General features: G+C 47.1%; 1 protein-coding gene across 1 annotated transcript in view; it reads right to left on the bottom strand.

Annotated features, from left to right (window-relative positions):
- Positions 1–15770, bottom strand: part of PITPNA (phosphatidylinositol transfer protein alpha) — a 40994-nt gene that overhangs the window by 14254 nt on the left and 10970 nt on the right. Inside the window, exons 4-10 of the mRNA XM_019429630.2 lie at positions 13122–13213; positions 9047–9054; positions 7916–7990; positions 5682–5765; positions 3711–3788; positions 3450–3560; positions 2556–2678 (exon numbers count right to left, since the gene is read on the bottom strand). Coding sequence (XP_019285175.1) covers positions 2556–2678; positions 3450–3560; positions 3711–3788; positions 5682–5765; positions 7916–7990; positions 9047–9054; positions 13122–13213 — 571 coding nt within the window. The remainder of the gene's footprint in view (positions 1–2555; positions 2679–3449; positions 3561–3710; positions 3789–5681; positions 5766–7915; positions 7991–9046; positions 9055–13121; positions 13214–15770) is intronic.

Raw genomic sequence — 15770 nt, 5'->3', positions numbered from 1 at the left:
GATATACAAACACATTTTCCAGAACTGAGGAGATCTTGAGATCAGAGTGTCTGTTGAGGGGGGAGCAAAATCGGTGAGGATGAACTGACATTACCTACGTTATCACACGGCACACGCCACACGACCAGACAGGATCACCCATGTAAAGATTCAAAAACAAAACTTAATGACACAGATACATAAAACTAAGCTAACTAAAGGAAGGGAGGCAATTACTAACTTCTTATCTTTTTTTTCCCCAGGTGTTTATTTAAATTCCAGTTCGTTAACATACTAGTTTCAAACTGTATTATTAAAAAACAAAAAATTTTCCAAGAAAGGAACGGAAATCAGCAGAAGACTAAAGTGCTCAGATGGGAAAATGAACAAAAAAGTTGTATAATAATATAAACAGAATAATGAATTAACCCAAAATTCTGATAATGGAGGAGGGAGAAGAGAGTGAGTGATGGGTGGAGTACAGGAACTAAATCATAGGAAAAGTCGACCATTAATATCTAAAGTTGAAAAATTGAGAATTAAGCACCTAAGCATATTATTTGGAAATACTGGAGGTCATTAACAAAAGAAACACCCCGAAGAACTGCAAGGGGCTGCTTCTTGGGGGCAGGACTCCAGGGGCAGGGCAGAGGAGGACAGCTTCTTCCTCATAAGCCGGGGACGCCATCTGAGTTTGAAAACTGTAAAAATGCTTTTGGAGGTGATGTTTTTGTTCACGCAAAAACTGTGATGATGGTTTCACAGATGTATACTTATCTGAAACTCATCAAGATATATAGATTAAATATGTGCAGCTTTCTGTGTGCCAATCATACCCCAATAAGTTTTTTTTTTAATAAATATAACTATAAAAATAAAACCTTGATAAAAATATTTTTAGAAGGAGGGAAAAAAAGAGAAAAAAGACAAGTATGCCAGAGGTACAGTTGCTGATGAGGTCAAAAGATGTCCCACAACGACACAGACTTGGTTTTCCTTTTTTCTTCTACTACAAACTATTTAAAATTCCAGTTCTAAAATGGGTTTCCTGATTTTGCAGTTAGCCTGGAGGATAGCGGTCTTCTAAGGTTTTGGCACAATTCTCCACAGAATGGAGAAACACACAGAGAGGTGGGGATTAAAAAAAAGAACTCCCTAAAGGTGAGGACTCTCAAACTTTGAATCTCAGAGTCAGATCCAGGAGCTCCTCTGGAGAGTTCCTCCAGCTCCAAGAACTCAAATTCTGCCCAAAGAGTGAAAGGCTGTCCGCAAATGCCTCCATGAGCCCCGGTATACCTTGTCAGGCAGTGGGTGATGGAAGCTCCAGGCTGAACCCTGAAGTCACCACGCTCCTTTGTTTGGTAATTTCTTCCCTTCTTTTGTCAGGACTAGGGTGACCAAAACACTCCGGCCTCTCTCTCATATAGTCCCGGAGGTTAAAAATCTACCACTTCCTTGAAGATCCTTAGCAGAAGAATCAGGAATTGTGTCAAAAATCCTGCCACTTCCCTGCCAAATGCAGCTGGATGAATAACCAGAACATCTGCCTTCAACAGGAACTAGGGAAGGAAGAACGCCTGGGCCCAGTCTGCACCCAAGACCAGCTCAGTGGAGCGGGAGCACCATGGACACCCAGGCCTGGGTCTCGCCGGAGGCACTACCGGGGAGCTGGGCGAAGCTGGGCAAAGCAATGTCTGCCCGACATCTGGCTCCACGCCAACCCACCCAGGGCAAGGAGGGAGAAATGGACGGCAGTTATGAAACAGAGCTTCCTGCCTTATTTTTAGCCCCGAGAGGGCAGGACGGCCCCAAATGGCATCTAAGGGAGGAAAAGCAGCCAAGTGATCCGGAGCTATGGCTCTCACCCTGCTCGTATCACCCTGCCCGTATCACGAGCTGGACTCTAGGAGCCTCGTCTGAGGGTGGCAACAACAGTGGCGTCTCCTCACCGGTATCATGAGGATCTCAGGAGATGGCGTATTTAAGAGCCCTTGGAATGGTGCCTCACACACAGTCAGTGCTTGAATGTTGTTTACTGACCATCTCCTCAGAGCGAGCCTCGCAGAGAAGCATCCCCAAATGAGGCGGCACGAGTGGTAGGCCTCCGGCTCCTTGGATCCACGCCAGGCCCCCGCTTCCCCCAAAAGAGCCAAGGCTCCAAACTCTAAATATAGCTCAAGACCACCCTCTTCAGTAGTTAGCTGCGTGTGTGCGCTGCTGCCGTCCTCCGTGGGGGATGTGCGTGGTACTCACGGATCCGACCAGCCTGCCTTCTCCCAGGGGCCCCTCGAGGTTGCAGCCCAGCACGGCTCCCCCCACCCCTCCAGTTCCAAAGAACCACGGCAGCAAGCGCTCACTTGGCATGCAGCACACGCTGCCATATTCGTCTCTCCGAGTACGCCAAGGCCTCAGCTCGCTGTCTCTCCTTCCATGCCACCTGGCACCAGACCTTACTCACGTGGACACTGACGCGTTCCTAGAGCCGCAGGCGGCGCCCTCGTGAACTGCCCCGCATGACGGTCTCCTTCGGGGATCGACCGGGTGGAGAGCCCAGTCTCTTCCAGGCACCCACTTACCTCATCCAGCTGTCTCTTCGTCTCTTCTTCCATCCTTCGGATGTCGTCCATGGTCAGGTCAACCCACTTATCGAGCCAACAGAACAGCTGCCTGTGGAAGTTTGTAAACAGACGCCTTTCTTGCTACAGAGAGGAGGGAACCTAGTTAGAAGTTAGAACCAGAAGGCAGAGGCCACTGCTGCAGCTCCCCTCCCACGATCTCCGTGTCAACAACTCCACTTTCCGGGGGTGGGCGGGGAAGAGTGGTACCCGGCTGGCTTACACGGGTGAGTCCTTGGGTCCCAAAAGTCAGTGATTTTTGCCCTCACATGACAACAGGTAACGTCTCAAGTAGGAGGGAGCTCCCCCACAGCCTAGGCCCTGTGTCCAAAATGCTGGCAAGACAGGCAGCGCATGTGTTCACAGTTCGGCCAAGGCCCCCAAAAAACTGTGCCAAGTTTCCCTTCTTGTTTCTGGAGCCTAAGGCCAGGTTAAAACCGGCCAGCAGCTATGAAATGTGGCCCAGGAGCGAGGCTCTAACACATCAGAGAAAAAGCTATAAAAACACCTTAGGTCTGTCCAGTTCAGGAATTGAGGGTGCTGGAGAATTTAGCTCATGGGCCTCTTGCCTTTCGGCTTCAAGCAAAGAGAAAGACTGAGTTTTATTTGAAGCTCAGTCATAGAAAACCCCTTCCTGTTTCCTTTTTGTTGCTTCAGTTTCCTTCCCTGTAACATGTGGTGCTCCTGGACAGACAGCATTCAACTGTAAGACAGTTAAGTGAAAGGGGAAGTGGGGTCTGGGAAATCAAACCGAAATATTCTGATGTCACCCACCTGAGGATAAAAGTCACTTATCTTGTTGGGCAACCACCCCCCCCCCCCCCCCACGGGAAAGGCCTTACCCTGGTCACTTACCTTATGTATAAAGTTTTCCACTTTGTTCTGCAGGCCCCACCACTTAAACTTGACAGTGACCAGTTTGTATGCACACATGTATGGGCAGTCTTTCTGATTTACAAGTTCTTGCTGTATTAGAAACACACATATAGGCAGGTAGGTAACTAAGAGGGCAGACCTCTGGCTCTCCCTCGGCCCACCCTAGCCATTCCCCTCCTCAATGGCAGAGGTCTGCCCATGCTGTGCCCTGCCCCCTGGTGGTGAGGATGTGAACTGCACCTTCCAATTGGGTCCCAAGGGTCCTCGGCCTGTTTTGATAGACTTAAATTTTGCTGGGTCTTCCTCCGCCTTGTAATCCTGAGAGAAGTGGTAGAATTGGAGTTGGGGTCGGAAGGGAGAGAAGGAGGGAAGGCGGGAGGGGGAGAGACACAGAGATTAGGTTTTTCCATCAGAATACACTTCATACCAGTTGAAGCTGCTGGTGTATAGAAAACATGGGAAAATTTTATAAACAAGATATAGAACCGTTTACATTTGCCTCTGAGGAGAGCTCTGTGTGATTTTCTCTGCCACAGTTTGTTTTCAGTTTTATGCGTATGAAAGTGTCAAGTCAAGTACTATCTGAGCAGGCACATATTTCCAGCTTAAGACAGAGATGTTCAACCTGGGATAAGCATCCGAATGGAAAGCTTTTTCAAAATACAGATTTTTGGGCTGCTGCACCTAAACCCCAGCAAATAAGAATATTTGCAGGTAAGGGCAGATTTTCTTTTTTTTGTTTTAAGCCTCCGCAGGTGATTCTAAAACCTGGCCATAGATGAGAACTGCTTGTCGAACCTGAAATCTCATCCAATCTCCTGCTGGTTCTGTTGTTTTTAACTGACTTGTTTTAATAAAATCATTACTGGAAACGTTCATTGTATGGAACCTATCCTCTTGTATACCATTGTTAGTCTCACTTCACTTATTTATAACGTGGTCAATGCTGTGTGTGAATTAACCATAACAGAAGTTTAATCTGTGGCTATTCTTCTGCACTGACTAATATGGGCTTAAGAAAAGCAACCTCACTCTAAGAGCTACTTAACGAAAATACCGAAGAAAACAAATCACACGCATACACACGAGTCATAAAGTATTTCCCAAAATGAAAATTATGTGTGTTTTAAAAAAAAAAAAAGATCAACCTTTTGTGTCAACTATACTTAAATAAAAACAAATTAATTATTCATATCTTCCCCACCTCTGCTTATCTCCATGCACACAAAACCACCAGAGTTGACAAAATCCTCAGAGAGCCATAGTCTTTGTTAGCATTTCTGTTGGAGAAATATCTGGGTACGTTCAGTTTGAGAAAATCCATTAAGCTATACACTTAGGATATATAAACTTTGCTGTATGCTATACTTCAATAAAAAGCTTTTTGAAAAAGCCACTAACTTTTGAGGGTGGAAGTGAGGCTATTACGCAAGGAAGCATAGGATGGTTTTCCTGTCTTTTTGGAGACATACAGATCAAAATATCGAAGCACAGAGAGTGACTGGTCCAAGAAAGAGGTGTCATACCCCTGGGATATGGAGAGCAAACACTTACTTCCCACCAATGGGCAGAGAGCCAAATTCCTCTGCCCTGATCCCAATATCCCCCGTCAGATAGGAAGAGTAGTGAATGAGGAAGAAACTAAACTTTCCTTCCCTAAACAAATACTTCCTGGGAGCACAGCACTGAGCAGGACACACCTGGTCCCGGCTCTCTCCAAGTTCATGGTCTAGTAGTGACCGTCCTTTTCTGGGCATGTGCTGCCATGTGTGTTACTCTGATAAGCCACCACCAACTTCTTGGGGGGAGGGCATCTGTCTTTTCATTTTTCTGCTGGAATCCACAGAACACAGTCTTCCAAACATAACAGGCAGGCAATAAATGTTTTTTTAATTACTGGGTTGGAAACATTAATTTGAAAACTAGTTTCACGCTAAGTGTCATTTCAGCTGAGCAAATTATCCTCGGCACCTACACTGTCCGGTGATAATTCCCAGAGGCTAAACAGGACACATACATCCGGGCCACTATCTTCCTGGTGGAATCCCCCAGTCAAGACAGGAGAATTCTTAACACTACTTTACAAAAATAAACAATAGCTGAGACAGAACTTCCCTTTGAGCCAAGTTGGGTATGGTTCCCTGCTTTCTCTGACACTTGGAAGTCATTTCTGCACCTCAAAGGCCGCCCACGTCGCTAACCAGTTCCTACCTTGCTAAGTACTTGGCTTCGATCTGCAATGTCTATATATATGGCTTCCACGTGTTTCCAGGCCTCAGGCTCCAGTTTGTGCACCTGTAGGAACAAGGACCACTGTGTAGGTTTTGTCAACTACAAAGCACCCTTTAGTCAGAATGAACACCTAGGGGGCGCCTGGGTGGCTCAGTTGGTTAAGCATCCATCCGACTTCGGCTCAGGCTGTGATCTCCTAGTTCATGGGTTCAAGCCCTGCATCGGGCTCTGTGCTGACAGCTCAGAGCCTGGAGCTTGCTTCGGATTCTGTGTCTCCTTCTCTCTCTGTTCCTCCCCTGCTCATGCTCTGTCTCTCTCTCTCTCTCTCTCAAAAATAAATAAATACTACAACAGAATGAACACCTAGGAACAGCTATTCCTGTAGTCATCGATGTGCAATTCCTACAGTAAGGAATTATAGACAAAATTATCCAAAGGAACAAGAGAAGGATTTTAAGTAGATATACAAGAGAGAAGTAACACTCTGATTTCAGCAGGCCAGAACACTCAGGGCTACTTACAGCACTAACATTATTTCTGTATGTTCCCCTTTATAAAGACTACAAACACTTGTGGACATGTTCCCTGTTTAGCCATATACTATCTTTTTTTTTTAATGCTTATTTATTTTTGAGAGAGAGAGAGAGAATGAGAAGGAGAGGGGCAGAAAGAGAGGGAGAGGGAGAGGGAGAGAGAGAGGGAGGGAATCCCAAGCAGGCTCCACGCTACCAGCACAGAGCCTGATGTAGGGCTCAAACTCAAAACTTACAAATCATGAGATCATGACCTGAGCCAAAATCAAGAGTCGGACGCTTAACTAACTGAGTCACCCAAGTGCCCCTATACTGCTTACTTTGATGCTTTTAAAAAACTTTCTCTTGCTTATCTTCCAGTCCCCTCCTGAGTAACACCACCACCACCAGGTTCTATGCACAAACATCCATGTAGAGAGATTTTTCTTTTAACAAAAAATGGTAACACAAATACACAGTTTTGCATCATGCTTTTTTTCACTGAACAGTCTACGTTGAAGACTGTTCTCTATTGTTTTTTTTTAAGTTTTTGTGTGAACATGTTTTATTTTTTAAAAATATTTATTTTATTTTGAGAGAGAGAAAGAGCACGTACAAGCAGGGGGGAGGGGGGAAGGAGAGGGAGAGGGAGAGGGAGAGAGAGAGAGAGAAAGAGAGAGAGAAGAGACAGAGAATTCCAAGCAGACTCCACACTGTCAGCACAGAGCACGATGCGGGGCTTGAATTCACAAACTGTGAGACATGACCTGAGCCGAAATCAAGAGTCAGATGCTTAACCGACTGAGCCACCCAGATGCCACCCCACCTTTTTAAAAAATGTTTATTTACTTATTTTGTGAGAGAGAGAACAAGCAAGGGAGGGAGGGAGAGAGGAAGAGGGAGAGGGAGGGAGAGGGAGAGGGAGGGAGGGAGAAAGAGAGAGAGAGAGAGGAGAGAGAATATTCTTTTATCTTTTAAATATTTATTTGGAGAGAGAGGGAGAGGGACAACATATGAGCAGGGGAGGGGCAGAGAAAGAACTCCAAGCAGGCTCCAAGCTGTCAGCGCAGAGCCCGATGCAGGGCTCGATCTCACAAACCGAAAGATCACAACCTGAGCCCAAATCAAGAGTCAGCTGCTTAATTAACCAAATTAGCCACCCAGGCACCCCTATAATCTTTGTGGTTTAAAAATACAATTCTTCTGTGCCAAGCGTTGCATTTTAGACCAATCTCAGCTGTACGAGAAGGCCCTATAAGGAGTCTTGGAGGGGCGCCTGGGTGGCTCAGTCAGTTAAGCGTCTGACTTCGGCTCAGGTCATGACCTTATGGTTCGTGAGTTTGAGCCCTGCATCAGGCTCTGTGCTGACAATTCGGAGCCTGGAGCCTGCTTTGGATTCTGTGTCTCCCTCTCTCTCTGCCCTTCCCCCACTTGTGCTCTCTCTTTCCCTCTCTCTGACTCAAAAAATAAAAGAAAAACATTTAAAAAATTAAAAAAAAAAGAAAAAAGGAGTCTTGGAGATCATGTTTGGCAAATTAGAGCAATCCCATGCTGGTAGAAAGGGTCTAGGTACAGGCTGTTGCCTTCATGGCCAGGGAAGATGGGACCACGGGGAAGGCAGCGAAGGAGAAGCTCTGGGCAGAACCTCAAACGCCACTCTGCAGCCTGCAAGTCCTTGGGCTCTTGGGAAGTGCTACTTACATTCTCCTGGGTGCCAAGATCTGGTTTGTGCCAGGTTTCAATTTTAATCAGAAAGTCTTCTTTCATGTATTCATTCTGGAAGGGGGAAAACACCTTACGGTCACCAGCCTCAAAGGTGGAGAGTAACTATCTCCCATTACTGCTCACAGGCGGTTGAGAGACTCCAGCTTGTCTTACAGTAACAGCCAACTTGACGAGGCGCCCACAACATGCTAGGGGCGTGTTATCTTGTTCACTCCTTATCCCAGTCCGCAAGGGCTGTAGTACTATCACCCTCGTTTTACAGACGAGGAAAGTGAAGTTCAAAGCGGGGAGGTGACTTGCCCAAGGCCACGGGGACACTGACAGAGCTGGGCCTTAAAACCACATTGGTCTGACTTCAAAATCCACGTAATTAACAACTCGGTCATCCTGCTTTAAGCACAGAGTGCCAACGGTTAATGTGAGAAGGAATATTCCTAACCAACCAAATGTTCACTGGCGCCCCATCCGCCAGCCAGACTTTTGCCGAGGCCTGAAGTTCTCTTCTCAGCGAATGAACCCTTGGTGCTTCCTCCCTTGATGCTGTTTAAAACATGGCGCTACTTGGAGGAGGCACGCATTAACCCCGAACTCCTCAGCGGGCATGAGGTGGGCAGAAGCCGCCTCCACTGAGCAGCAGGGACGGACACCCGGATGTGGTGTCCAAGGGTGAAGAGAAGGGGTGATGACGGGGGGGTGGACGTGGAAAAGACACCCCGTTGCCTTCACAATTTTGCCAACAGGCAGTGCCGCCTGGGGTCCACAGGTGCGCACGTGGGAAAGCCACGCTCAGTCAGCTGAACTGAGGTTTCGTAAACCCTGAGAAGGCATGACGTGGGGAGGGCGGGAGAGAGCCTCGGGTCATCCTGTACACGTGAGACCCGTGGTCCTAACTGCCGGACCTACAAAGCCACATGCCAATGCAGCTTACGGCAAGAGGCCACTTTGCCAATTAACAAATTCCTCATTAGGAGCGAAAGGATTAAGCCTCAACAGCACCATGTCTCCTGACAGAGAGGAACACCCAGGAACCGCCAGTGTAGTGATATTTTAATTTCCTCTTTTCTTATAAATCATCTGCAATTCCACTCCCCCCTCGGAAATTCTTACCGTAATAACTGCTCCAAGGCAAGGACATGGAAAGAAGAGAGAAAAAGATTAATGAGGATCAATAAATATCTGCCCCTCACCCCCAGGGACCACGGTAGTAAAAAGTTCTCCACTCCCTGGGGCTTATGCCATGGTCACCCTTCAAGCCCCGTGAGTGCATCTGGCGCTTCAAATGTACCAACCCTCAAGGTTCACTCATACAAAAGTCCCAAAAGACCAAATCTGGAATGGATTCTTCCCAGCTGCGCAAGGAAGGGGGCCGGCTCTGAGGAGCTGAAGCCCCCGGAGACCCAGCACTCTGCCATCAGAGCGTCACCTCCCACCGCCTCCCGGGGCACAGAGGGCGCTTGCGGCCAGACACTGTCTGTCGGCCTTCTGCACGCTTCCTGTCACTGTAACCAAATCTCGCGCCCTCTATACTCCTGCTCATTGTAATGAGACCCCTTCGGAGAGCACGGATCAATTATTTACCAGAGAAAATGGCTGCAGCTCTAATGTCACTGGGGAACAAACTAGCTCTCCTCCTGACAACAGCCCAGGTCACTGTGTACCCTCTGAATTTAGGAGCTATCTCAGGTTCTGATGGAGGTCACACGGCCATATTGGACAGCTTATGGGGCTAACAGTCAAACTCCATAACTCCAAAACTGAAACTGAGGTTACCCCTGAGATTAAAATGAGGAAACGCTGAAATATAACAGAGAAGGCCCACCTTGTATAGAAACAATCCAAGAGACTACTGGTAATTTCCCGGAGTCCGACGAAAGATACTTGCAAGAAAGCACCCGGTTAAGATTATTAACTACGTGGCCTGTCCTGTTATCAGCTTGAAGGAAATCAGTTCACAAAAAAGGAAATGATAGGTATGATATCCACTGAGCGGGAGGCCAAAGAGGCCCGTTTGGCAGAAATTCTCCCGTGTTATACCGGAGGCAGTAATTCCAGGGCACATCTAGTCAGCCCGTCTCTACAGCGGAGACAGCGGTGTCAGCCGGGACTGGTTTGACGACACGAGCCACTAAGGTCCTCCAACTAACCACCTGATCCTGAATCCGTGTACTCCAAGCAATGTTCCAGTAGCCAAGCCTCCGTGGGGACAGAATATGCTCATCAATGGACACGAGAGTCCAATCACTTAAGCAAATGGACATTTCTACCGCGTGTTGGCGTACTGGGTAAGCGCTGGTTTCCCAAGTAGAGGGGTCCCCAAGGAAAGAACACTCTAGTCAGCAAACAGGAATACCAGGTGTCATTAGTTAATTCTGTATTTCAATACAACTTAATATATCAGCATTTGGGGTTCTCATGCGTTAGTCTTTCTGAGACCCTGAGAAAAGGATCCACTCAGTTCTGACAAACTAGGTTACTGAACCTATGAGGGTGATGACCCTCCCTGGCCTTTAATGTCAACTCAGGTGACCAAACAAGCTCCCCCAATCTTCTCTAGTCCTCCCTGTCCCTCCAAACACCTCTGCATTCAGAACAGACCCTTTTCTTCAAACCGCAACGCTAGCTACACTGGAAGAGTCTCGGGAAGCCCTTTGCAGTTGGGAAATGCGGCTCTCCAAATAAGACTTATCAGGTACTTTAAAACCATGGCTTACCGAGACCGCGTTCAGGCCCGGGTTAAGGTTAGAGGGAGAGGCAAGAGGAGAAACATTTATTTCCCTCTTCCTACTTTCAATCACAGGCCAAGCCCCCTCTTACCCCCTCCTTATCAGCAACAGGAGGAAAGAAACAGAGAGAAACAAGGTCAGAGGACGGAAAGAGCGGACAGTGAAGAGAGCATCACAAATCCGTTTTCATTCCACTCAGAGCAGGGGTAGAGCCTTCTAAAAGATACCCTATGCTCCTTTATCCATTCTCACCTCAAACTTTACTTCAGCTAGGCTAAGGGGTTTGAACTATTGATCTTTCTCCCACCAGAGGGAACTGGCCAGTATTTCTGGCTCCTTATTTCTATCTCTGAATTTCAAAAAACAATGTCTAACTAAGCAGATCTAAGATTCAACATATTCGTTCCGTATGATGGAGAGTTCTGGCTATGAGACCAGCACCCACTGAGGAAACCAACCTTACTCCCCTAACTCCCTGCTTCTCCTCTTCATGGAATATTTAGAAATTACATTCTTCTTCTTCTTCTTCTTCTTTTTTTTTTTTGCTAAGGATCAGGACAATATGTGAACGGACACTTGGCATCTAGAAAAATGCCCGTGTCAGCTGTAGCACACTCTCCCCAGAATTACTCAGAGGACAGAGGCGTCTCTGAGTCAACACAAGCTCTGTACGCAGAACACTGACCCAGGCATGAAAGAGTCCACATTATCTGTTTATCACTTTTATGCCATGTTGGTTAAGGTTTTTATGATGCATGCTCCATGCAATTCTCTTGGACATAAAGAAAATTCACCTTTGACCCTAGGCCAGACACACCCAGCCACAGTGGGCAGTGTCTTTTAAGAAAGTGTGTGCATGCCTCGTTTCCAAGAATTTAACAATTTTATGCCCTGCACTGTTTAGGGAGTTGTGGTATTTGCACTGTCAGCTACTGCAATAAAACTCTAAGTGTTACACATCCCGGGTTCTACCGAAGATTGTCCATCGCCTGAAACAAAGTTCTTGAACCTCCGTAGGGCCACTGAGGGTTGGAGAGAGCAATGACTCTGTGCTCTAGCCTTTAGTCACTCCCAAAGTCCACAGGATAAGGACTCCATGGGTGGAACATCCTCATCAGATACAATCTTTAGGGTGTGCCGGGTTCCAACAAATGAGACAGGTGTTAACTCTACACGTAAGTAGAGGCTGGCAGGAGGGCCCCACAGCCAGACTGTCTATGCCAACAAATGCAGGTTGGCCAGGGGAAAGGCCACTCAACTAACTCACAGTCAAATTCCAGGGGACCTCTAAGGACACCCCCCACCCCCTGCCAAGATTTGGATCAGTACTGGCTTCGGTCCTCCAAGAGTTCTACTCTTAAAGAGCCTTCAAGACCTAAGAATCCTAAAATGCTAAGAGTCTGAATTACTCAAAAGGAATCCCAGAATGTCTAGAAGAGAAAGTTCTCTGTGGAGGTTCAAGTCTTTCCTTTCCAGAAACTCCAGATAGCCAAGATTAAGACAATAATTCCACCCCTACTCATACCTTGAATACAGAATATGCTGATTTTGTGTAAGCCTTCAATTCAGGGCTCTTAGCAGTAACCACCTTCCCTCCTTGTCTCCTTACTCCCCAGATCTGGCATGTATATTCTATGTGATATATATATATATATAGTACATATCTATATAATACACACACACACACACACAGGCTTGACCCTCCCCCAGGGCAAGAAGGTCACCTTATAGGTCCTTTCCTACGACTGCCGCCCTCAAGAGTTCCTCAGACTCAAAGCTGCTTTTCAAGCCAAACCCAAATATGTTATATTTAACTGGAAATTTCAGTGTCTAACAATAAGGGAGTGGTTTAAAAAGATCACAGTACCCTCACAGAATAAAATACTATTCAGACATTACGAATTTAAAAAACAGTAGACTGCATAGTGATAGGGAAAATGTTCTGAGTAAAAAATGAACAATTTAACAATTAGTACGATTTGATCTAAAATTTGTCTTTAAAATGTGTCTGGAGATGTGCATGTAAGCATTAAAAAGAGGATTAGATACAAAGACACTACACTGTTAACATGACTATCTAGAAATGGAAGAATCGTGGGTGATTATTTTCCTCTGTTTGGATGTATGTTCCACGATTTAAACAGAGAGCATTACTTCTGCAATCAGTGAAAACCATCATAATTATTATACCATCCCAACCAAGGCGGGCTGGTTCTATGCCATCCAGGCCGTGACTCCTTGGTGGTTCCCACCCAGCTGGCTGCCAAACTGTACTAGACAGCACAGACGCTCACCACCGGCCCGGAGGGAGTCCCCAGACTCATCTTTTCACTGGCTTAATCTGGCAAATGAAGGTATGACCCCAAACCCTAATTCACTGCCACCCCTGGGCCTACCTGACCACACCCTCGGTCCACCTTGGGGCTCAAACTCCAGCTTCTGGCCAGGTCTGCACTTACCAGTTCTGCAGTAAGGGTAGGCATTCCATGCCTTTTCATGTATATTCAGGGCTCCCTCTGGGGCTAGCATTCGAACAAACGTGGGCACTTTGCTGTGGTAAGAAAAAGGGATTGTGAAGAAAAACGGAGAGGAGAAAAGACAGTGGGCTTTTATATCACATTCTTCAGGCCACAGCTTCTTCAGTGGGGTTGACAAGCAAATTTCCACGAGACAAGCAGGTTACTCTTGTGTGTGAGAGGCCACCTGTCAGAGCCTGATGCCCAGGCTCGGCTGGCTACTAACATCTACCCACTACTCGCCCCAGTACCTCACCACCCATCAGAACAGGACAGCAGGTGGGACCCTGGGCTACCTGCCATGGCTTGGCAGTCCTTACATTATCATTACCCATATTTTTTAGCTCACCAGGCCCAGGGCATTATACTACACCCTGCAAGGATGTGATAACTCCAAGAGTTCACCCGTCTAGGCTTATGGGCCAGCGTGACTGACAGGCTGATGAACTTGGAATATGGGATCCAAGATAATCTGATCTGCTTCGTCAGTTCTGGGAGGCCAGAAGGGCCTCAGGGCCATCTGACTCCCAGGACAAAATATTTCATCAATTCATTTTATCTCAGGTTACAGAACAGCAGGTACAGTATGAGCCCATTTTTGTTTGTTTGCCTGTTTGTTTTTAAAGGTGCATACGTTCCTCTGCCTTTGTTTTTAGCTGGTAATCCATGTAGTCTTTAGAGGCCCCAACGATCTCATCAGCTTTAGAGCCTGGGCCTAAGACAAAAGAGCTAAGTCCAGCAGAGAGCTGATTCAGGCACCCAGCAACCCTCTGAGATTCATTCACTCACCGACACACTCATTCAGGGAAATACTCCTGTGTGCCAGGCACCAGGACACATACAGAAATCACACAGACATGGCTCCTGACTTCATGGAGCTTACGTGCGAGCAGGGAGTCCAGCAAACCAGGCAGAGGACGGCACTGTACGTGTATATGCCATAACGGGTGAGCCCAGGGCTCTGGGGGGACAGAGCGTGGGGAGAACACAGTGTGGGAGGGACCGTGGGACATGGGGAGGCTCCCCATGGGGAGCCTCCCCATGTCCACATGGGGTGGGACATGGGGAGGCTCCTCAGAGAAAATAAGAATTACACGAACACAGAATAGAGTGAGTAGGACTGAGCTAGAAAGGTCAGAAGTGAGGTTAGAAAAGGTAGGAGAAAGAGAAGATTGGAGTAGCTGGTATAAGGTATGAGGCAGGAAATATAAGAAAACATGATGGGGTGCCTCGGTGGCTCAGTCAGTTGAGCGGCCGACTTTGGCTCAGGTCATGATCCCACGGTTCATGAGTTCGAGCCCCATGTCAGGCCCTGTGCTGACAGCTCAGAGTCTGGAGCCTGCTTGGGATTCTCTGTCTCCCTCTCTCTCTGCCCCTCCCCAACTCATGCTCTGTCTCTGTCTCTTCAAAAATAAATAAACATGAAAAAGAAAAGAAAAGAAAAGAAAAGATGCAAAATCTGATCATAAAAGATCTTGTAAGTTACATCAAGGAGTATGGACTTTATCCATACTTTCGGGCATAGGGAAGCCATCCAGAACTTTTTTTTTTTTTTTTTTTAAATATTTATTTATTTATTTATTTTTTGGAGAGCACAAGCAGGGGAGGGACAGAGAGAGGGGGACAGAGGATCCAAAGTGGGCTCTGTGCTGACAGGTTAACAACAGTGAGCCCAATACGGGGCTCAAACTCACAATCTGTGAGATCATGACCTGAGCCAAAGTTGGACGCTCAACCAACTGAGCCACCTAGGTGTCCCCATCCAGAGCTTTTAAGCTGGGGAGCAACAGATCTATCTTTGGACAGAACACTGGAAGCAGAGAAATGGAAAGCAGGGAGAACAGTTAGGAGGCGCTGTAGTAAGAGATGATGATGGCTGGCAAGAGATGATGGAAGGCAATGGAAATGCTGGAGGTACTAAGGAGATGGAGTCAAAAGGACATGATGTGATATGAGGGACGAGGAAGAAGGTAGTGGGCAGCCCATATTTCTGACCAGGGCAACCAGACGGCTGACAGGAAGGCTTTGATCCTCATGAGGGAAGGTGGTCACGGGATTCAGCACTGTTGGTTTCCATCTGGTTTTTGCAGTTGAAGTTAAGTCAAGAGTGGTGGTGGCAGCCCAAAGTTTACCCCCTCTCTTTTAAGGAAGAGAGTAAGACGTGTCCCACCCTCCACATGTGCAGATCTCCCCTCTGACACTTTGGTTGGACCAACTGAGTCGTAAGAAACCAGCTGGTCTCTTCTCCCAACCTCACTCTCTCTGCAAAGTCCTCTTTAGGAAAACACAGAGGGGCGCCTGGGTGGCGCAGTCGGTTAAGCGTCCGACTTCAGCCAGGTCACGATCTCGCGGTCCGTGAGTTCGAGCCCCGCATCAGGCTCTGGGCTGATGGCTCGGAGCCTGGAGCCTGTTTCCGATTCTGTGTCTCCCTCTCTCTGCCCCTCCCCCGTTCATGCTCTGTCTCTCTCTGTCCCAAAAATAAATAAAAAACGTTGAAAAAAAAAAAAAATTAAAAAAAAAAAAAAAAGAAAACACAGAGACGCTATGGGGAAGGCATATCCTGAGTCTTATCCTAACCAACGGCGAATGTCT

Source organism: Panthera pardus, unplaced genomic scaffold (genome assembly GCF_024362965.1).
Source record: "Panthera pardus isolate Hobbes unplaced genomic scaffold, ASM2436296v1 HiC_scaffold_3, whole genome shotgun sequence".
In the NCBI taxonomy this organism is placed as follows: Eukaryota; Metazoa; Chordata; class Mammalia; order Carnivora; family Felidae; genus Panthera; species Panthera pardus.
Note: the sequence above shows the minus strand (reverse complement) of the source record. Positions and strands in the feature narration are given on the sequence as shown.